The sequence below is a fragment of the Ambystoma mexicanum genome, chromosome 7q, assembly GCF_040938575.1.
Source record: "Ambystoma mexicanum isolate Mex_15411 chromosome 7q, UKY_AmexF1_1, whole genome shotgun sequence".
Lineage (NCBI taxonomy): Eukaryota > Metazoa > Chordata > Amphibia > Caudata > Ambystomatidae > Ambystoma > Ambystoma mexicanum.
Genome location: NC_090941.1, coordinates 608,445,104 through 608,469,487, shown reverse-complemented (window position 1 = coordinate 608,469,487; position 24,384 = coordinate 608,445,104). Strand labels below are relative to the sequence as shown.

The 24,384-nt window shown below is 47.0% G+C and overlaps 1 protein-coding gene across 3 annotated transcripts in view; it reads right to left on the bottom strand.

Annotated features, from left to right (window-relative positions):
• SPART (spartin) overlaps positions 1 to 24,384 on the bottom strand; it is a 574,761-nt gene that overhangs the window by 366,022 nt on the left and 184,355 nt on the right. For 2 of the 3 annotated variants that reach the window (XM_069639231.1, XM_069639229.1), the window contains exon 4: positions 23,413 to 23,542. In XM_069639231.1, coding sequence (XP_069495332.1) covers positions 23,413 to 23,542 — 130 coding nt within the window. The remainder of the gene's footprint in view (positions 1 to 23,412; positions 23,543 to 24,384) is intronic. The other variant, XM_069639230.1, reaches the window with a different exon arrangement.

Here is a 24,384-nt window from a genome sequence, read left to right as displayed (position 1 = left end):
GAGCAGGGCTTCCAGGACAAAGGCAAACCTATTGGAGCAGAGCCATGGAACCAAGGGACGAGAGCAGCAGGTCAGAAAACCCCAGAGTTCCCTACTGGAAGTCGTTGCCTCCGACAAGTTGCGGGAGACACATGGAGAATGCCAGACCTGCAAGTGAAAACTCCATTGTGAACGGCAGAGTTGGGGAGGTGAGGCCAAGTATGTGGGACTAACCGTGACTCGTGAAATGGAAATCGTAAGGCAAAGAAGAGACACACAAAGCCGGTGAGTTGGCAAGCGACCTGAAAGACCGGTGTGCTTTAAAGTTTGAAATAGCAACATTTTCTCACAAGTGAAGCCTGTGAATGAACTTTGAAGTGAAAGATGGCTGCGAGTTCAGCGATACTAAGTAATGCAGTGGTCCGGAGAAAGGAAGTAGCCACTGGAAAGTGTCTGTGAAAGGTGAATTGTTCAAGCAAGAAATCGAATATACAGCAAAAGTGATATAAAGAAATGCAACTCCTAGAGAAGGGGAAAGAAAAAGTAGAACTGTGCATTTTGAGTCGAAGTGGTCCTGCATTGGTTTGAAAAGTAAGCCACGCACATTGGAAAGCCTTAAACATCCGAGAGTGGTCAGAGAACGACAGAGAGAGACCCAAAGTGAAGTAAGCTCAGGGAAGTGAGCCCCCTTGCAAGTTTATGGGGAACTCTATCGTGAAAGGTCTGAGCCCGGCAGAAGGGGGCCTACGAGAAGTGTGCAGTGAAAAATCTGAGCCTGACAGAGGAGGGCCTTTGTGAACTTTTTGGTTGAAACATTATTTTTGGAATTTGAGAAAAGAGACTTAAACGTGCAAGGCCAGACAGGCCTCGATCCACGTTCTAGGAACTGTTCATTGTGTTGGAAGCCGAGCCAGAGTGCGTCATCCTGCCTACAGGGACAGCCTTACTCCGTGAGGTCTAACATGGGGAGGAGAGCTGGTTCAACCACATTTTTTCATTTGAACACTGATCTTGCCTTTTGTATACATTTCTCCTTTTTACACTTTATTGTACAAGACATAGGGCAGGCATTAGGTTTTGTTAGCATAGGCCATTTAGATTTGACAGACTCCACTAGGACTGCGTTATTTATTATTTGATGGTCGAGACTACTCCCATTTTAGTTATAGGGCAGACCAGGAGTTTCTCCAACCCCAACCATTTCAATAAAGGTTTTAGAACTTGTACCTATTGTGTCAGTGCCATACTTGTGATACCATGCCTCCCTTACACTTGGCAGGCTAAGAGGCAGAGTTTCTTGGTTTCACGCGATGATTCCCTCCGAGGATGGACCCCCCCCCCGGAAGAAGGAGCTACTGGAATGCGGAGTCCACGAGAAAAATTGAACCAAAGTCTTTCTGAAGTCAGCAGTTTTACTCTTCACAGTGCTCTCCTTTGGTCGATGATTCCTTCGTCTGTAGAAGGCCTGTGAAGATGAATCTTGCTGTAGGACCTTAAAGGCTTGGCAGTTGGGAGTAAGACCCCGGAGTCTCTTCAATGACTTCTGTTAGGGAGAATTCTCCAAAATGGCTAATTTCCCATACCTACTCAGTCCCTCAGCAGCTTTGCTGGATTTCTAGGATTTATTTTTTTCACCTGGTAAGAGTGTGAGCCTTTTTTCCCACTCTTACATGTGTTTTGCTGTGTGTGTTTAACATGTTTGTGTTCATAGACAGTGGAGCTTCACCTACTCCACAGGCATCATCTTTTAACTGTGTGTTACACAGCACCTTTAGTGCAGTGACACAGGGTTGTCTTTTTTAGACTTCCCAAATCTGACTCCATTTTCTGGGACTGACTACTGTCTCCCAGAACATGTAAAGTTGCCATTGACTTTATTAGTCTTTTTAAATTCACAGACCCAGTACAAACTATCTTACATAGAGTTCTGGAAAGGGTTACTAGTTATCCCTTTTTGTCTGTTTCTCGTGGAACATTATTTTGTTCCCTATTCATTAAGATTTGACTGGTGGCAGTGGTAACTACCTTATTTTTTCTACCGCGGTTATTTAAAAAAACCTTGGTATTGTTTTAGGCTATCTTCGTAGCCTCGAATTTAAACCCGCTGGACCTTATTTACTTTTTTATGGTTCCGGCTGGGTTTATTCGCCATTTCTTTTTGTAAAAGTCTTTCTCGTGTTTTACTCTGCGTGCCAAACCAGGTTTGGTTCCTTTGTCCGCCGACCTTGGGCGGGCTTCTGCACAGAAGCCCTCCTTAGGTGCCTGAATGTCTGAGGGGGACAGGATTTGAGGGAGGGGTTTGAGACTCCCGGCACAGGGTCTCCTTGGAGACCCATGTCGCACTCTGGTATGATTGGCTATGGTGACTGTCCCGGCGGAACAGCCATCCTGCTGTGTGACAGCCAGGCTGTGTGAATGGGGGAAAACTGCATAAAAAGCAGGTCTCTGGGACTGAGAAGGCACAGTCACCACTGGATCGAGAGAACCGAAGAGAAGCTGACAGAAGAGGACATCTACCATGACTGAACCTCCCGGTGAAGCCCTGCTGCGGGTCCAAATCTTCAAACTTCGACGACAGGGAAGATCTGCAAGGAATCTTCTCCCCTTGAGCTGGTGGGAACAACCAGTTCGCCAAACTACAAGCCAGGCCTCCTTCCTCTAATCGAATTTGCTGTGCACAGCTACAGTGAACCGGATCGCCAGTAGGATCGGACCCTGCTTAGGTTTTAAGGAGCGCACCTTTTATTCGTTGCTTTGCTCTGCTGCTGGTTTCTTCCCTGGGCAGTGCAGGACCCTCCAGTCTTCCTGCTTTGTGTCAGTCCGACAGTTGTTTCAGGAACCGTGAGCCTGCAGGACCTGTGAGGAACGTCTGCCTCAGCTACAGCCTTCTTCTCCATTTAAGGTACTGTTCAAATCCGGTCGTTCGTTCCGTCCGACCGCTGTAAAAGTGGTTGAAAGCTTTTGCCAATCCGAGGGCTTGTCCTTCTCTATTCTTTAAATTAACTTTTCGTCCAACCAACTTCGTTCTGAACTCTTGGCAAAGACTTAACCGCGAACTACTCTGAACTGTGTGATCCTCTGCATAGACTCTGGTCCATTGACTTTGGCCCAGGCCTCTTGATTTGATTTCCTCACTGTAGTTACTTTTTCTAGATTGCCCTGCTGACTTACTTGTTGGTGCTGCTCAACCTTTGTCTAACTTTGTCTTTCCCTCCCTTTTAAATTACTGAATGCCATTTTGCTCACACTTCATTTTGAGCTTAACTTGTCCAGAATCTATCGGGTGTAGTGTAGTGTATTAAGATTGTGATGTTTCAACTGCTTGATAATAGTGAAATGTGTTATAACTGATGTGTAAATACATGTATATTCTTTTACTCAGAAACCTTGAGTCAGTGTTTGTTTGAACCATAGTAATTGCTGTCCTTTGTGTAACTATTGGTATTGCTCACTTTACTCTTGAGATAAGTCTGGCTGCTCGACCATCGCTACCTCTTTACTGTGTAGTACAGGCTTGTACCAAAGGTGAATTTGTACTGTCACTTGTAGTCTTAATTGCGTGTGGTGTTCTCAAAGGGTACTGCATATGACTCTGCCTAACACTGGTGTACAGGATCAAGTATAGTGATTACACTTAGAGTGCTGCTATTACCTTGGATCAACTAACCACAAGGCTAAACATCACTAAAAAGCAATATTAATCTTGTCTGATATCGAAAGCTACAGTCAGGAGACCCTCCTTAGTTAAAGGCAAAAAGTCTGAATTAATTGAAAGGTTGTTAGAGAAACAAAGTCTGGAGGTTGGGTCTGAAATACCTTACCCCCCCCAGCAAATGTGGAAAATGATGAGGATGATAATGTGTCTATTATTGATGAGTTAGATTAAACAGATGTGTCCCACAATGTAGGCCTCACTGCTCCTTTACCTGCTCAGCAACCTCAACCGGTGTCCACTGGGACCCATACCTGTCCTACACTCAGTCCTGAATTCACTGCTCTAGAAAAGATGAGGCTTGAATTGGATTTTAAACGTTTAAATGCTCAAACTGAACAAAAGCATCAAGAACTGAGCTCAGAGAAATAGAGATGAACCATGCCTTAGAAATGAAAAAGTTGTCTATTGAGAATACTTCTCTCCCAGAGTCTTCTAGGTCTTCCAGTCCTAAGAGACCCTGTATGCTTAAAGACATTGTGGGTATGTATGAGGTTAAGCTTGATATTTTGGATTGGTTGGCAATGTTTGAATATAACCATGGGATTCAAGACATTACAGGGAATCAGTTGCTTCCTTGGCTCTTCTCTAGGCTGTTGCATCTGATGTTGTGATGGAGTTGGGGGAGGTGGATAGGATGGATTATGAGTGTGTGAAGCTAGCTTTAAATGCTAGATTTTGGAAGACCCCTTCCCAGCACCGTAAGAGGTTGAGGACCCTCAAAAAGCAACTGGGTATGTGAGTGTTTGAAAAACTTAGATGGTTGGATTAAGGGTTACAGAGGAAACACTTATGAAGGAATGAGAAATCTTATTATGTTGGAGTCTATTTTTGATGTCTGCTCGCCTGAACTCAGACAGCACTTGGCTGATTCTAAGGAGAAAGATCCAAAGAAGGTAGCTAAGGCTGCTGACTTGTGGGTTGCCAACAGGGCTACTCACACGGATTCTGGGGCTACTCAGAAAAAGGATGAGGGGAAACACCAAAGAAAGACAACAAAGAGAATTCTAATACCCCCAATCCAAAATAGGGCCACAAACAGCAACATAAGGGGAAACCACAAGGGAAACCAAAAAAGGGTTGTGCACAATCTGGAACCAAACCAGATGGAGGTCAGAACAAACCCCCATTCATCAAAACATTTGGGAAATGGTATGTTTGTGGGTCAACTGACCATGTGAAAGGGGAGCCCAGATGTAAGGGTAAACCTTCAGGGTTCTACATTGTCTCCTTAGCCTTCTCCCCAGAGGAAGAAGTACCTATGGCAAGTGGAAACTTTTACCTACTGGCTGATGAACCATGTGAGTCTCAGCTGGTGTTTCTTTAGTGTCCCTGGGCTTGTGGGAACAACAGAATTTAGATGTCTATAATTCCATCCCAGATAATACTAAAGAGTATTATAAAGTATTATAAAGATAGTGTTCTTGTGAATGGCCAGGAGACTCCTGCCATCAGAGACACTGGAGCCAGCATAACTGTGGTTGATGAATCATTTTTCAAGGTGGAGGATGTTGCTAAGGCACCCAAATGCCTAACCAAGTTAGCTGGAGGCCCTGTGCAAACGCTTCCCCAGTTACCAGCTCTCATCCAGTGTAATGATATGACTGTCAAAATACCTGTTAGTGTGCAGAGTGAAGAGCCTGGGAGAGTCCTGTTGGGTAATGACCTGAAAACTCTTGGAGTTGTGTCTAGTACCCCCAGGCCTCCCAGTAAAAGGAAACAGGGGCTCACTAGGCCTGCAAGGGAGAGGACATTGAGAGGCTTTCCAGGGGAGGAAATAGAGGAAGCTATGACCGCCACTCCACAGGAATTGCTCACTGCTATTTCTGGAAAGAATGAGGCAAAGGGGAAACCCAAGACCCCAAAGAAAAAGACAGATGGCACCCCTGTGCTACCAACAAGGACATCCCCAAGATTGTCCAAAGTCACAACTGTGACTCCTCCACCTGCTGAGGCAGAGTGTGAGGTACAGCCCTGTGTGGTTGATCCAGTCTCTGAAGAGACAGATCTGGAAGAAGACATTGTTTTAGTTGGAGGGCTGGACCCTGTTGACCATCCTGAGCTGCAGTCTTTACTGGCAGAAGGTGGACACAACAGGGCAGACTTCAGCAGAGGACAAAGAGTGTCCTACTCTTGAAGGTCTTAAACAGGCTGCTTCTCAACTTGATGGGCAAGAAGTTGGAAAGCATAGGTTGAGCTGGGAAGATGGCCTCTTCTACAGCGAACTGACTGAGTCTATCCCTGCGGACTGCAAAAGACGTGTAGTGCCCCATGAAAACAGACTCCAGTTCCTACAGTTGGTCTATGAGATACCTTTGGCTGCTCATTTGAGTTTCAAAAAGACCAAAGAAAGGCTCTCCTTATACTTCTACTGGCCTAAAATGGGTTCAGAAGTTGACAAATTCTGTAGGAGCTGTCACACTTGCCAAACCTCTGGCAAGAGAGGAGCCAGGAATGTGGCACCCTTGGTGCCTCTCCCAGTATTGGGAGTTCCTTTTGAGAGGGTGGGCATCGACATTGTTGGTCCCCTAGACCCTCCCACATTTTCAGGAAACAGGTTTCTCCTGGTTGTAGTAGACCATGCTACTAGGTATCCTGAAGCAATACCTATGAGGACTGTTGTGGCTCAGGCTGTGGCTAAGGCTCTACTTGCTATTTTTACCAGAGTAGGGTTTCCTAAGGAAGTGATATCCAACAGGGGATCCAATTTTATGTCCCACTACATGGAAGCCATGTGGAAAACTGTGGTGTCACAAGTTCTCTACAGCCTACCATCCACAGAAAAATGGACTGGTAGAGGTTTAATCGTACTATGAAGAGCATGATAGGTGCTTTTGAGGAACCCCTTAAAAGAAAGTGGGACCTTCTACTGCCATGCCTTTTCTTTGCTTATAGAGAAGTCCCTCCGCAGGGAGTTGGTTACGGTCCCTTTGAACCTCTCTATGGCCATCCAGTCAGAGGTCCATTGGCCCTAATTAAGGAGGAGTTGGAGAGTGCTCCTTCCCCCAAGTCAGTCAGAGTGACTGACTATGTGATAGGTCTCCGGAGGAGAACGTCACACATGACGGCAGAAGCTAGTGATAACTTAAAAGCAGGTCAGGCTCGAGTCAAACATTGGCATGACCAGAAGGCCAGCATGGTTGAGTTTACTCAAGACCAGCTTGTATTAGTTATGGTGCCAACAAGACAGAGGGCCTTGCAGGACAAATGGATAGGACCCTTCAAGGTTGTGGGCAAACCTGGAGAGGTGAACTATTTGGTGGACTTAGGCAGACCTAAGGAGGCTCCCAGAGTCTACCACACCAACTGTGTAAAGGGATATGTCTCGAGATCAGAAGTGGGAGCTTTGCTTCTAGCTTCAGCTCAAGAGGAGGAGGAGAGTGAACCTCTACCTGACCTACTCAGAGGCCAACCTTTAGATGGAAACATAGAAGGAGGCCATCTCTCTTCTCAACTGACATCTGAACAACAGGAGGAGTGCAAAGTTCTGTTAAATCAGTTTGCCTCCCTGTTTTCACTTTCACCAGGCTTGACCTCTTGGGGCCAGCATGATATTCTCACTGGTGACTGTTTACTTGTAAATAGCAGAGGTTACAGAATGTCAGAACATGCAAGATCCCACATCAAAGGAGAGGTCAACAAGATGCTTGATCTCAGAGTTGTAGAGCCCTCTACAAGTCCATGGTCTAATCAAGTTGTTCTAGTACCAAAGGCAGGATCCAAGGAGTTGAGATTCTGTGTGGACTATAGAGCTCTAAATGCAGTCACTAAGACTGATGCCCATCCTTTGCCAAGGACAGATTAACTGGTGGATAAACTTGGTGCAGCCAAGTACCTCAGTACATTTGATCTAATGTCAGGCTATTGGCAAATAGCCTTGACAGACCATGCCAAGGAGAAAACTGCATTTTCCACCCCAGCAGGCCTCTACCAGTTTAAGGTTATGCCTTTTGGATTAAAGACTGCACCTGCTACATTCCAAAGGATGGTTACTCAAGTTCTGAATGGGATGGAAGACTTCTGCATGGCATACTTGGATGACATTGCAGTGTTCAGCCCTTCTTGGAATGAACATGTTGATCACTTAGGGTATGTTTTGCAGGCTCTTGAGCAGGCCCATTTGACCATAAAGGCAAGGAAATGTCAATTTGGTCAGAGCAAAGTGGTCTACTTTGGTCATGAGGTAGGAGGAGGTGAAATAAGGCCATTCCCTAGCAAAGTACACGCTGTACAAAACTGCCCCCCCCTACTACTGAAACCCAAGTGAGAGCCTTCCTAGGTCTCACTGGGTACTACAGGAATTTCACTGAGAACTATGGGACGATAGCTTCTCCTTTGAATGTAGTCTCCTCTCCAAAATTCCCTAAAAAGTTTAGATGGAATGAGGAGTGCACTCAAGCCTTTGAAAACCTGAAGAAAGCCCTTTGACAAGCTCCAGTCCCAAGAGCTCCTGATTATAACCAAACCTTTGTTAGTCCATATATGGAATAAAGGCACAATAACCATATACTCAATGAGACGTCAGTCGTGAGGTTCGATTTCCAAACAAGTCTGGTTTATTCATAAAGTATCTCAGATGGCCGACTGGATCTCGACGCCTCACAAGCCTCAGAAATATATATATATAAAAAATACACATTTACAAATCCTATTCGACCCGCACTTATACCACAACCCTGCCTGTATATGCCGCAGCGGAGCCGCAAAGAGACTCCCTGTCAACAACTTTCACCTCGGCTGGGGTTTTCTACTTGTACCAAGTAACGTTTCCGGAACACTAGACCCTTAACGCTACCTCAAGTATTGCTAATAACTATCTATCTAACCAATACTAAAACTGTCTTCTCATCACTTGTATACCGCACAAACATCATTAGTTAGCAAATGGAGTTACCAAGCCATTAGTCATCGTACGGCCGCACATTACCAATCAGACGCGGGTTGGGTGCACTCCAAATATCGTACCAGCCTTTACCCGCCTGCATCTTACAATATTGCTATCACCTTTCCTGTCGTGAGCCTGTCTGGAGCCGTATGGGCAATGGGCCCCCACACGCGAACGCCCATCCGGTAAGAACAGCCTCATATCTCTGCATTCAGTGCCCCGGATCACCTGTACCATATGGTCCCTGTAAGCTCTGAACTAACGCTTCCTGCAAAAAAAAAATCAGTTCTGCCCGCGGCCATCACAGCACGACTTTGAAATTACTTGGTCACTGACCCACATATTTGCACCGCTGACATATGGAGTCTATCTGCTTAAAACGCCACTTGCCTGCCTACGCTCCACATCTGCACGTGTAGCTTACCCTATGCACCATTGGCAACTATGCTACTAGACTATCTTTCATTACCGGCACGTGCCTTTCTTGAACGTACTCAAAACACATTTCACATATCTGCCTATTCCCAAAATCAGTTCATAACAATATATGCTATGTATGCCTTGCCCAACCTAGCCACTGTAAACGCATTGCACCTAGGCATGCTGTAGCCATGCAGATCCTAGCCTGTGACCACTGTAACAGTATTGCATCTAGGCATCTGTGTTTACTTTGAACCTAGATATTTGTGCATCTGTGCTTACTTTGAACCTAGTTATTTGTGCACTGTGACCACTGCAACAGTATTGCATCCAGGCATCTGTGCTTATTTTTCAATCTAGATTGCTGTGCATATTTTGAACCTAGCTCCTGTGCCCATGCTGATCCCAGCCTTGTGACCACTGTGACCAATGTAATAGTATTGCATTTAGGCATCTGTGCTTATTTTGAATCTAGATATTTATACATTTGTGCTTATTCCGAATCTAGATATCTGTGTACTGTGACCACTGTGACCATTGTAACAGTATTACACATAGGCAGCTGTACTCATCGTGAATCTAGATATTCATGCATATTTTGAACCTAGCCCCTTGTGTCTACACTGTCCCTAGCCTACCAGTAGCCAAACACTCCACACACAAACCATGCATATGCCATTGACCTACACTGTCTTACTGAGGACCATCCTATACCTATTAAGGATACTAGACCTTACCATGCCACATACTTTGCCCTCATCAACGCATGCATACGCAACTTTCCATAACAAACCCCCTTGTCAAAATGAACTTATCACAAGACCTTGTAGTCTCCTCTAAAGAAACCTTAAACTTCGCGCCAGATTCCCCAAAATCTATGAACCACTAGCCAAATTCTCTTATCCTCGCTCCAATAACATGACCAGAAACCCAAGAGGCCAGCAGCCTCACACCAAACCCCCTTTTCACAAAGCCTCCAATACTTAGCACCCACTCCAGCTCAATAGCCGACTCACTCGAGACCACAACATCCACCCAAGGCACCACCACAACACCCAGGCACCACCCATGGAGTCCACACAGATCGGTATAAAAGGAGCTCTAATAAATGCCCGCTCTATGGTGGCCCATGCCACAGAAATAGCTGACCTTCTCCTTACTGAAAAAAATGAATTTCCTTGTTATCACTGAATCCTGGCTGCACTCAGCAGCTGGCCCAGTGATCATGTTAGCCATCCCCGAGGACTACACCCTTCTAAGAATAGATCGCACCACTTCACGAGGCAGAGGTCTTGGCATAATTGCTAAAACTAGCCTATCACTGAGACTCACCTCTCCATTAAATGTAGATTCATGCGAATCCCTCACTGCCAAGCTGACCATCTCTGACACCCAAACCTTATTTATTCACCTCATCTACAGACCCCCAGGCCCACTAGGCTCCTTCGAAGAAGATCTTACTAATATCCTATCTGATAACCTTAAAAACTCCTCACTATGTCTCCTCCTAGGAGACCTCAACCTTGGCTTCAAAGACCCATCAGATCAGAACGCCACGCAGATTAACGACTCTCTTGAGGAATTAGGGTTCACCCAAAAGGTAACAGATGCTACCCATACTAAAGGTAGCACCCTCAATTGGATAGCAGAGCACAATTGCCAGACATCCATCAACTCCATACAGCGTTGCCCTGGTCAGACCAACACCTGAACTCCTTCTCCCTAGAGGCTACACCTCTCCTACATGCGTATAGCATAGCTCCCCCTACTCCCACTAGAAACAAAAAAAACATTACAGCCGATAAACTTACTCCCCTGATGCTTCCCACCTTGAATTCTCTTCCCGCCCATACAGACCCATATATCTTGGTAGAAGAGTACAACAAAGTAATGCTATCTGCATTAGGCGCCATAGCTCCATTGAAAATCGGAAAGAGCAAACAGAAAAAAAATGTGAATACTTGGTTCTCTCCTCACCTGAAAGCAATCAGACTAGAGAAACGCAAAAGTGAACAAATCTGGAGACTAGAGCCATCTGTCAACAATAAAAATAACCTCAGAAAACTAGCTTCCCTTTACAAAAAAGAAATTATCCTTGCCAAACAAGAGTCTTACAACTTGCGTATTACTCAAGCCAACTCAAATACCAAGGAACTGCTCACTAGCCTCAAAGACATAGAAACGCCCATCCAAGCCCCTGATGCCTGTCTCAAGGACAAAAGCTGGCACACCAGCATTCAGAGTGCCCTATCTAACAAGATAACTACCCTCCAGGCCAAGATTGACAATAAAAAAGAAACTCTCCTCCTTGCCCCTAACTTCAACAAAATCTCTGCACCCCTGCCCCCGACCACCCTGCCTCCCACTCTTCCTACTCTACCTACACCACACTTCAACTTCAAGAAAGTATCCACCCTAGAAGTTGAAAAAGTCATCCTTACCCTCAAACCGTCCAACTCCCACGGCGACCCTTGCCCAGCACAAATTATAAAAGATGCTGCACGCGACCTCTCCCCATTCATAGCCAAACTTATAAATGCCTCCTTTTCCACTGGCACCATCCCCCAACAACCTTAAACAGTCATGGGTCCTCTCAATTCTTAAAAAACAAACACTTGACCCGGCTATACCCACAAACTATTGCTCCATCACCACAGTTCCGTTCTTGCTTAAAATCCTAGATAAGGTGGCGTACCTCCAAATCCAATAGTGGAATGCAATCATCTCCTGGGAGTACGTCAGTCAGGTTTTAGACCACAACATGGAACGGAAACTGCGCTTATCGACCTTAAAGCTCAGATTGACGCCCTGAGAGACAATGGCAAGATAGCACTACTACTGCTACTCAATCTCTCAGCGGTGTTCGACCTGGTCGACCATAAGACTCTTTGCAACCATCTGGACTCTGCCGTTCACTTCTCACAAGAAGCCATAGGATGGATCCAATCCTTCCTTGTCAATAGAACAGTGCAGGATTTCTCACCCTTAGCAGCCGCTGACCCCATACCCATCACCTGCGATGTGCCCCAGGGCTCCTGCATCTCGCCTACTCTGTACATCATTTTTACAAAGCTCCTTTTTGATGATCTAAATGTCCTGGGTATCACCTACACTAACTATGCGGATGATACACAGATCCTCATCCTGTTGACGGGAGACTACAACAAGGATTTGGCCTTTGTGAATAGAGTGTACCTCATCATCCAGGCATGGATGGCATCTCATGGTCTATGCCTGAATGATGACAAAACGGAACTCCTCATTCTCGGCACCCCTGCTAACCTCCTCAAACTAGGCCATCTCTACTCGAATTTCAATATAGACAATAACAACATCACAGTAGCCAAGGAAGTCAAAAGCCTTGGATTCTATCTAGATTGTACTCTAAACTTTTTTAAAAAACAGGTCAATTGCATAGCCTCAGCTACGGTTTACACCTGCAAGCTAATCAGAGCGGCCAAGCCCTTCCTTTCCTTCAATAACTGCATTACCCTAGCAAGAGCCCTTGTCTTATCCAAACTGGATTACTGCAATGCCTTATATGTAGGGAGTAACAAATACACTACCAACAAGATCCAGACTCTACAAAACAATGCCCTGAGAGCAGCCCTAAGTATCCCCAAGAAAGCCCACATATCTGACTTCAGAAGATCTAACAACTGGCTCTCCATAAAAGACAAGATTCTGCTCAAAACACCCTCCCTGACACAAATGCCTACACCATGCCGCCCCACAATACTTAATTGCCAGATTCTCGAGACAATCTTCCAACCGTCCCTCGAGTACAGCCAACGCCAACCTCCTGCTAGTGCCTAGATTTAAACGCATGAAGACTGGTGGAAGCATTTTCCTGGTCAAAGCTGCCTAATACTGGAACTCGTTCCCACCTACCTTAAGAGAAGACCTTCCCTATCTTCACTTTAGATCCAACCTCTTCTATTGGATTAAGGAAAACGACATTTGACACTTTACCACACTCAGATAACACCACTTGTCTTGTCTGTACATACTGTATATAATTGTTTCTTGATGTTTCCTTGCCTTAACGTGTATATAATGTATGGTACTTTACTGCAATGTAACCAAAGCTGAACAACCCACTTTATGCCTTTTGCACCCCGATACCCTCAGGTCTGGCGCGCATTATAAATATTAAAACAAACAAATAAAACAAACATGACATACAGGCTAGGGTTCGGTAATTGACAGTTATGACAAGTCTTCATTTAGTCTGAACATTAGTATTCTAGCAAAGGCAGCCGAGACAGTTTTCTGTTATGGGGAACACAGGGCACTGGCACAGGGAGGATATCTTGTTCTTATGGAAGAGACATTCCATCCAACGTTATCTGTTAGCTGCGGCTCATGAGCTAAGGGTCAGACAGTTCTGAGGCAGAGAAAATACCATCCTTTGTGAAGGAGCACCGTTAGTTGCATATAATTAATGTTTAACTGCCTTTTACAACAGCACTTGCAAGACAAACCGGCACCTGGGCTACTGATTAGGCGCGGTTCTTGCACAGCTTCAAGGCCTCAGTGAGAGGGAAACAATGCATTTCTGCATGGTTCCACATTCCTATCTACATTAGCATTCAGAGTTCTAGCTGTGGCCGCGTACCGTGTGTGGATCTGAAGCATAGAATATATTTGGAAAGCGTTACAAAAAAGAAAATGGCCGGCATTTACAAAATAGACTCCCAATGGTCACATTCAGGTTTCACGGTTTGCAATGTTTGTCACATGATGCGATTTGCTTCTGGCCAACATACTATTCATATCATTCGGGCTATGTGATTACATTTTCGGTATTACAGCTTCATTGTGCAGACAGATGCATCCAATACAGGTATAGGTGCAGTCCTTCGTCAACTGGATGAAAAAGGTAGGGAGCACCCCATTTGCTTCATCAGTAGTAACTGAAGGAACCAGAGACAAGAAGGGCAACCATAGAGCGTGAATGTTTTGCCATTGTGCGATCTTTGAAGTTTAGACCATACTTGTATGGATCTACTTTTGTGATTCAAACAGACCACCAACCCTTGAGATGGTTAATGCAAATGAAATGAGAGAACCCAAAACTTCTAAAATGGTCAATCTGCCTGCAAGGGTTTGATTTCACCATTGAGCACAGGTCAGGATGTCACCACCAAAATGCTGATGGTCTCTTTAGGATGTTTATAACCGACTAGAGTGAAGAGATTCATCCAGGAGTGGAAATGAAATCCTCCTGTCCCTTAGTCTGGGGCGGGGGTGGAGGGGGCGAGTGCTAGGGAGAATTCTCCAAAATTGCTAATTTCCCTTACCCACTGAGTCCCTCAGCAGCTTTGCTGGATTTCTAGTATTTTTCTTTTCACTTGGTAAGAGTGTGAGCCTTTTTTCCCACTCTTACATGTGTTTTGCTGTGTGTGTTTAACATGTTTGTGTTCATAGACTGTGGAGCTTCACCTACTCCACAGGCATCATCTTTTAACTGTGTGTTACACAGCACCTTTAGTGCAGTGACGCAGGGTTGTCTTTTTTAGACTTCCCAAATCTGACTCCATTTTCTGGGACTAACTACTGTCTCCTAGAACATGTAACGTTGTCATTGACTTTACTAGTCTTTTTAAATTCAAAGACCCAGTACAAACTATCTTACATAGAGTTCTGGAAAGGGTTAATAGTTATCCCTTTTTGTCTGTTTCTCATGGAACATTATTTTGTTCCCCTTTCATTAAGATTTGGCTGGTGGCAGTGGTAACTACCCTATTTTTCTATAGCCTTGGTACTGTTTTAGGCTATCTTAGTAGCCTCGAAATTTAAACCCGCTGGACCATATTTACTTTTATACGGTCTTTCTCGTGTTTTACTCTGCGTGCCAAACCAGGTTTGGTTCCTTTGTTCACCGTCCTTTGGCGGGCTTCTGCACAGAAGCCCTCCTTAGGCGCCTGAATGTCTGAGGGGGACAGGATGTGAGGGAAGGGTTTGAGACTCCCTGCACAGGGTCTCCTTGGAGACCAATGTCGCACTCTGGTATGGTTGGCTGTGGTGACTGTCCCGGCTGGAGAGCCACCCTACTGTGTGATTGACAGCCAGGCTGTGTGAATGGGGGAAAACTGCATAAAAAGCAGGTTGCTGTGACTGAGAAGGCAGAGTCGCCACTGGATCGAGAGAACCGAAGAGAAGCTGACAGAAGAGGACCTCTACCATGACTGAACCTCCCGGTGAAGCCCTGCTGCGGGTCCGATATCTTCAAACTTCGACGACAGGAAAGATCTGCAAGGAATCTTCTCCCCTTGAGCTGGTAGGAACAACCAGTTCGCCAAACTGCAATCAGGGCTCCCTCCTCTGGTCGAATTTGCTGTGCACAGATTCAGTGAACCGGATAGCCAGGAGGATCGGACCCTGCTTCGGTTTTAAGGAGAGCACCTTTTATTCGTTGCTTTGCTCTGCTGCTGGTTTCTACGCTGGGCAGTGCAGGACCCTCCAGTCTTCCTACTTCGTGTAAGTCCGACAGTCGCATCAGGAACCGTGAGCCTGCAGGACCTGCCAGGAACATCCGCCTCAGCTACAGCCTTCTTCTCCATTTAAGGTACTGTTCAAATCCGGTTGTTCGTTCCGTCCGACCGCAGAAAAAGTGCTTGAAAGCTTTTGCCAATCTGAGGGCTTGTCCATCTCTATTCTTTAAAGTAACTTTTCGTCCGACCAACTTTGACTTAACCGCGAACTACTCTGAACTGTGTGATCCTCTGCATAGACTCTGGTCCATTGACTTTGGCCTCTTGATTTGATTTTCTCACTGTAGTTACTTTTTCTAGATTGCCCTGCTGACTTACTTGTTGGTGCTGCTCAACTTTTGTCTAACTTTGTCTTTCCCTCCCTTTTAAATTACTTGCGTGCCATTTTGCTCACACTTCATTTTGACCTTAACTTGTCCAGAATCTATCGGGTGTGGTGTAGTGTATTAAGATTGTGATGTTTCAACTGCTTGATAATAGTGAAATGTTTTATAACTGATGTGTAAATAAATGTATATTCTTTTACTCAGAAACCTTGAGTCAGTGTTTGTTTGAACCATAGTAATTGCTGTCCTTTGTGTAACTATTGGTACTGCTCACTTTACTCTTGATTTAAGTCTGGCTGCTCAGCCATCGCTACCACTTTACTGTGTAGTACTGGCTTGTACCAAAGGTGAATTTGTACTGTCAATTGTAGTCTTAATTGTGGGTGGTGTTCCCAAAGGGTAAGGCATATGATTCTGCCTAACAACTTCTGGTGCCGACGGGCGCATAGGTCACGTTTGGTGTCAGGTTCCGGAATATCGAAGTTTTCCAACTTTTGGTTTGTCTGTGCTGCAGCCGCAGCACAGTCCTCTGGACAGCTTCTGGTCACCTGGACTCGACCAATGGAGTGGACCTCGGAACTCACCAAGTCTGAACCCTTGGGACATCTTTGTTAGCTTCTGGTGGCGGGAAACCCACCGACAGACCTTCTGCACTCAGCGACTCTGGACTCTCTCCGACAGGAAAAAGTGATTAGTGATGATGGCAAGGATGTCCTTTGAAATGTTCTTGGGTAGTTTTAAACTTTTCGCAGCTCTGAGTGTCCTGCAGCACTATGCCAGGGTACCCCCTCTTCTGGGCGGTAGACAACAACGGCTTCCAGGGACCACAAAATGCACCTACAGATCCTGGGTGACACCAATGGACTTCAACTCGAGATGTGCGGGCACTCCTCTTCAGGACTCACTGAGACCCCATCTCCGGACAGCAGGCACCCAGGACTGGATTACAATTTACTTCTTATGAAGAGTAGCAGGTTGCACAATGTTCCCTGGTAGCTCGGGGTGAGGTCTCCTTTGCAGGCCCTTTTTGGATCAGTCCTTGGAAGAACACAGCAGCTTTTGGACTACACATGAAAATGCAGCAGCAGACTTCTCCCCCAGCGCGCCTTCCAGGAACAGCTTCTTCTTGCTTCAGCTTCGACTTCAGCTTCTGAAAAAATTGGTGAGTGAGAGGTCCCCTGCTATACACATTGGTTCCAATTCACTCGGGCTGAGCCAGGCTCAGTCAACCAATCACGCAGAAGGGCATTCATGCAGGCAGGCAGCCAATCAGGCTCACAGGACATTCACTCCACCCAGACACCCATAACAAATAATGTGGATTGGGCTAAGTACCAAGCCTTTCAGCACGCTACAATGCATTTGTGTCAGTTTCACTCTGAGAGTTAATGGCTACATTGGAGTTGTAAACCTGCTACTGGTGGAATAAACATGCCTAAACCAGATCTGCTTTCATCCACTTGATATATAAGCACTCTAGTGTCCTTCACTTAAGTCCTGTTAAAAACAAGCATTGGCAAAGTAAACAGTTTTGGCTTGTGAATAGGCATTAGGCATTTCCCAGGCAATGCTATTAGATGCCCAGGTACTAGCACCATTTTGCACCTGCTACCATCAATGGGCAGTTAATACCACTACAGCTGTGCCTGGCAAATACCCTTTCCCATGCCTATACAAAATCTCAAACAGTTGCCATTGCCAATGCTTGTTTTCTAACTTGAAGATTCTGCAGCTTTCTTTCTGATAGTGAAGGAGCGCATCATCAATTGGCCCGAGTACCGTTGCCATTAAACTGTAGTTTAAAACTTCCATCAAACTCAAAACGTGTATTGGTCTTTAAACGTGGCTGCTTTTAGTTGCCTCACATACAGCCTGGGTTAAACACGTGACGATCCCGTGCCTATAACCCATACTTTTTGTGTATTGTTGTTTGTCCTTGAATGTGCCCCAGATACTAGCCGGAGGTTTGCACTCGACAAACCAAATCAGCCCACCTAGAAACAACTTATCTTTTTTCTGCGAGATACCCGCTCTCTATTTATTATTAAATTGCCCCTAGTGCTGTAAATCGGTTTGCTCTTAGTGAACATCTCATGAATAAATAGTTTGTGCTCATCCTCAGGTTATATTAGGCACTAGGTATTTGCTTGAATTGCCTTTTACTAGAGAGAAATCTTCTCGGATGTGTGCTGGTTGTTACTTACCCTGTTTCTCTAATCTTGAATACAAAGAGGAGGGTCACCTCTGGTCTATATGTGAACATGGTATTTTTTAAATTCTGTTGCTAAACTGCTGTATATTGATAACTATATTTGAAACCGATGGTCACATTTTTGGTTTTGGCAATTTATGTTTGGGCTATTTTGGATTACATTTCATAAGCCCTCCCTGCTTTGTTGTTCACGTTTCCTGCCTCCAACCAACTACCACAACGCAGTCACCCCAGCCCACAATTTCCCTACACTCATCCACCAAAGCCCCATTCGCGCTCCCCCCACCCTACCCACTTCTCTCCACCCCCTCTCGCTCTACCTTCACCCACCCAACCTACCCCCACTCTCTCAACACCAACCCCCATCCACATTCTCTCTGCCCCCACTCACCGTACACCCACTCTCTCCACCCCACCTACACTCCCCCACCCTACCAAACACACACCCCCACTCACCCAACCCCCACTCTCGCTATCCATCCCTACCCTACCGTCGCTCCATCCCCACCCACCTGACCCCCACTCTATCCCTACAAACCCACCCTACCCCTACCCACCCTAACCACACTCTCTATGCCCCAAGCCACCCTACACCCACTTTCTACCCCACCCACACTCCCCCACTCTATCCCCACACAGCCACCCTACCCCCACTCTCCATACTCCTATCCTCTCTCTATTGACTATCCTGTCCTTCTCACTAAGTCTGGTAGAAAGAAGTTAAAAAGAATATCCTGGTCTCCAACCCAGGCCTCCCGATCACTGATACCTATACCAGCGCTTCCTCCAGACAGACCCTCACTGACATCCTCTTTGTCGTTCCTTCGCCAGACCTATGGACTCCGCATATGGTCTCTGTGCTCTCTCTCCTTTTTCTTCCTCTACCATTAATGGTGGCACACGGTGGGAGGCCTTCTTGGCCCCCTTCCATTCCTCCAAGATCATTAATGTTCTTGGTGCAAGGCCCTCAGGCCAACCTCCTCTTCTTTGATAGATGCTTCCTTATCAACTTCCTTTCCTCTTCTGCTGTCCCTTCTCTGGCGCCCTTGCCTCCTTCCTCTGCCACTTGTCTGGCGCCCTCTTACTCCTCCTTGGCTACTTGCCCTCTCTCCCTTCCTCCTCTGCCCTCCCTGGGAGTACCTCTGACTTGTAACCCTCCACGGAAGTCTTTCAAGGGTGGAAACCTTCTCCACATTGTCACTCTCAACTCTCGCTCAGCTTTCAAACACTCCTCTGACATTTGCTGCCGGCTGGAAGAACTTGATGTTCTCGGTCTCACCGAGACATGGTTCATGGCCATCTCTGTCACAAGTTTTGACACTCTCCTCCCTGATGGCTACAAGATTCTCTCCGCGCCCAGATCCAACCGTTCCGGTGGTGGCGTAGCCTTGATCTTCCCAGAGTGGATTCCTGCCTCTATCATTCCTATGCCAGCCTACTCCCCCTTTGAATGCTTTAAATGCCTTGTCTGTCTGTCTGTCTGTCTGTCTCTCTCTCTCTCTTCTCTCCCCCCTCCCCCCAGGCCGAGCCTACCCCCACAGTGCCACCCACCTTCTCGGTCATCCGATACAAAGCGTGTGTCGCTGCCACTTTCTCTTCCCCCCTCCTGCACATCTGGTTGACACACATTCTGACACAGCCCTTTCCAACCTCCATTCTTTTATCTCTGACACTCTTGATGTTCTTGCCCCTGTCATGAGGATCTGCTTGAAGCCCAAAGCCAAGTGCAACTCTTGGGTCGACTCAGATCTCGTTACCCTTAAACGCAAGTGTAGGGGGGCTGAGAGGAAATGGCTGGCATCCTGTACATCCTCTGAGAAACTGGCCTACCGCCTGCTCCAAAGGCAATACCGACTCTCTGTACTCATGAAGAGAGCTCACATCCAAGCCTGTGTCTCTGCGGCATCGAACAACTTGGCAGAATTCTTTAAAATCTGCAAGGAGCTGGCCTCCTTCACCCTATACTTTTTCCTCTACCTCTGGCCTACCCGCGGCCACCTCTCCTCCTACCTTCTCTGCCTTTCCTCGGTTCACTCCAAACAAGGTTTCTAGACAAGTCCGATTTATGAAAGTTTAGTCAAAACAGGTTCTTCCCTGTTCATCCAAAACCATGAAGGACTACATTGACACCCTCGCTCCAGGCTTACGATATATGATATGGCATTTAGAACACGCCTATACACAGGTGTTTCACAGGTGTTGGCCGATTTTTGCAATCACTCTTTCGCCACTGGAACCTTTCCTTCCCCTGGAAGCACTCTCTTGTGTACCCTCTTCTTAAGAAACCCTCAGCCGACCCCTCCTGTCGAGCCTCCTATCGCTCGATCTCCATTACTCCTTTCCTGGCAAACTCTTGGAAAAGCTGGCCATCTCTCAGCTTAATATTCACACTGAATCTGTTGGTTGTCTCCATTACCATCGGTCTGGCTTCAGAGCAGCCAGAAGCACGGAAACTGCTCTCCTGAACATCAGTGAAGACCTGTTCTCTAACCTCGATACCATTCACCCCTCTGTCCTCATCTTACTCGATCTCTCCTCTGCTTTCGGCACGGTCAACCATGCCATCCATCTTAACCGGCTCCTTGATAACCTCGATATAACTGATCTGGCCCTGGTCTGCCTGACCTCGTTCCTCTCTGACCGACCCTCCAAGGTCCAACTTGGGTCCTTCCTCTCCTCTATCTCACTCTCTAGCTGTGCTGTTCCACAGGGATCTACCCTTTTTCCCTGGCTGTTCAACCAATACCTGGCATCTCTCACCCACCACATTTCTGCTCCAACTTTCAGTGCTACGCGGATGACACTCTGCTCACTTTCAGGCTCCCCTCAGCCAGCTCCTCTCCCTCTCTCATTCTGGATTGTCTGTCTACAATCCAGGAGTGGTGTGCCGCTAATGATCTCTGCCTTAATGCCAGTAAAACAGAGATCCTCGTCACATCTGCACCTTCCTTTCCTGGCACTCTCTGCACGCCCTCTCTGGGCCCTCTTCCTGCTCCCACCTGTAAGGCTAAGAACCTCAGGGTCATCTTTGACTCCATACCCTCCTTCTCTCCTCACATCTCTAAGAAGTCAAACTACCAGCTGCACTTCCTCAGAGGTATTCTTCCCTTCCTCACCTTCCCCCAGAAGCTCACTGTCTCCAGAGCTCTGGTTTTCTCTAGGCTGGACTACTGCAACAGCCTCTTTCTAAATCTGCCTGCCTCTGCACTCTGTCCTCTACAACTCATCCAGAACAGGACGGCTAGACTTGTCCTTGGCCTCAAACCCAGGGATTGTATCTCTGCAGCTATGAAATCTCTCCATTGGCTCCCAGTGGCAGCAAGGATCAAGTTCAAGACCCTCGGCATTGTCCACAAGGCCTTCTAGGGTCTGGGACCGCAATACCTCCAACTCTCTCTTCAGAAATATCTTCCAACTCAAGCTCTTCACTCCTCCACCTCCTACTCCTAGAGAGTCAGTTGCTTCTCCAAGCAACGAATTGGGGGCAGATCTCTTTCTTCGGCTGGCGCCTCTCTCTGGAACAGCCTCCCTACCTCTCTAAAACTTGAGCAAAACCATCTCCGGTTCCGGAAGTACCTCAAGACCTTCCTCTTTGCTTCTGCTTTCTCTCTTCCTCTCCCCTGCTGACCTCTTGTCGGACACTGCACTGGTCACCTGGATACCCTCTGAACTCGGGCCCAGGTCCCTGCCCACCCAGTTGCACTCCTGCACTGCCTCCTGGCATCCCCTGCGCTTGTGGTCTGTATCTGCAACCCTACAGTCCTCTTACCTGCACTTATTGACACCTATTGTCTGCACTGTGATCCTGTGTCTGGCATTTGCCCATTCCCCCCCCTCTCCCCGCGGCACTTCTCCCGTCCCCTCTTCCTTGCACGATCTCAATGTCACCAGGCCTAGTAAGATTGTTGTTCTTGTCATCCCTCCGTTTCCCCTCCCTTGCCTCGTCGTGCCTTGAAACACTTGTGTATAGGCGCGTTATAAATGCCATATCATATATATCATTTCACACACCTTACCCCAACTCTCTCTACCCTCACCCACCCTCCACTATCTTTACCCCCATCGGCACTACCCACACTCTTTCTCCCCGCACACACCCTACCCCATTCTCTGTACCCCCACCCACCAACCCTAGCCCAATCTCTACCAAAACCCATCCACCCTACCCCCACTCTCTGTGCCCCCAATCCAACTACCCTACCCCACCCCACTCTCTTTACCCCCTCTCTACTCCCACCAACCCCCACTCGCTCTACCCCAACCACACTCTGTATACCCCCAGCCACCCTACACCCCCACTGTCTACCCCACCCATTCACCCTACACCCCCACTCTCTATCCCTACCCACCCAACTCCACTCTCTCTACTCCTATCCACACACCTTACCCCCACTTTCTCTACCCCCACCAACCCTACCCCACTATCTCTACCCCCACACACCCTACCCCATTCTCTATACCCCCACCCACCAACCCTACCCAATCTCTACCAACACACATCCACCCTACCCCCACTCTTGGTGCCCCCAATCCAGCCACTCTACCCACCCTCTTTACCCTTACTCTCTACTGCCATGAAACCCCTTGTCTCTCTACCCCAGTCTCTCTACTCCCAGTCTCTCCACCCCCCACTGTCTCTATATACCCCACTCTCTCTACACCCACCCACTCATTACCCCCACTCTCTACCCCCACCCACCAAAGCCCCACTCTCTACCCCCACCCACTCCACTATCACTCTCTCTACCCCACCCACCTTACCCCTCTCTCTCTACTCAACCCTACCCCCTCTATTTACCCCACCACACACCCGACCCCCCTCTAGCCCCACCCACCCTACGCCCTTTATACTCTTATTTCTTACCCTCTAACTCTTTCTTGCTCATCATCTATGGCATCCTCTATCAATGGCTTCCTCCCTTGCTCTATTCCCCTTCTCATTCTATCGCACCCTTATCGCATGCTCCTTTGCACTCTCCTCCTTGCACCCTGGTGCCTGTAAATGCAAATAACAGTAGTAAACGCCCAAACTATTGGCATTGTCAATTCCGGTTTACATATGGTTCTTGATTGGGGGCAAGAAAATCTACCCCTCCCTTCCAACTGCCAAACTAACTGGACGTGTTCCGTTTCAAGTCAATTCTAGGAAATATTTTTATCCTCCACCACTTTCAAAATTCCCCAAGACACCACTAAACACCTTATCAATTACTGTTTCATGTCCTTAATGCAATGTTTCAGTCAGTAAAGATCTTGTGCTTATCTGCAATGGGCAGTCTTTTTAAGAAACAAAATTAACATGATTAGGTATATTTTGAATTTGTGGCAACTCCATAAGCTCATATTAAACTACTGATGAGTACAAAGGAAAGTTGTGTGACCTGATAAAATTCCATGGGCTACTTTCTCACTCCACTCTGGTAGTACTTCCTTCTCTTCTCTGGGAGGCTCTGGCACAATGTGAACTGTGTAACTCAGATCTATTGCTTCACTTGCAGCGTCTGCATCCTGCTGAATGAAAATAAGATCAAAGAAAGAAGGTATCACATAAGGTTTCATACGGGTTCAAAGATTACGAGTATCATAAATGGTGCATGTTACATGAACATATGGATATGTGGTGCTTCGTCAATCTCAACAATGTCAGGCTATACATACTTAAGGAAAACATGCTTCACATTGTTTTCCTCTACATTTATTTCAGATTCAAGATAGGCACCGTGTATCCTAGTCCAACTCCCGGGGCTTACCGCGCGTCCAGGCGGTAAGGCGCGGCCGCAGCTGCCTCCATGGACGTTCCACTGGTAGTCGAGGATGTCTCTACGACCGTGCTCATCATGTTTATTATAGTGCTATTGGGCGAAGGATTGAGGCGCTGCCTGCGCGATGTCATCCCCCAAAGGCACCACTGCCTGGCTATGGAGGTCATCTTCACATGTGAACTGTTTACAGATGCTCGAATTGTGGGTTCTTTCTGATGCGGGCAAGCCGGGGTTGCCTGTCATATTACCCCTAATCTATGCAATGATTGTGACGCACTACTGGTCTGTCACCTGGGCCCTTTGCAATCCCACCACAGCCAAACAGCATTTGCTGACTAGCCAGACCGGCATAAGCAGGGTTTTAGAGAAGATCAGCTTCCAGCTGTTAGGCGGCTATCTGGCCTGGGTGGCCAGCATGCAGTTCCACACGATGAGGCTCACCAAGCTGCACGCCGTGGCTGGGTCAGATTGCACCAGCCGCCTACACACCAGCATCGAGGAGGGCTTAGCCATGGAGCGGGCCTGTGCCTTTGTCTACCACTCTGCCCTGAACTTGGTACAGCAGACAGATGCTCGCTATCGAGTGCACAT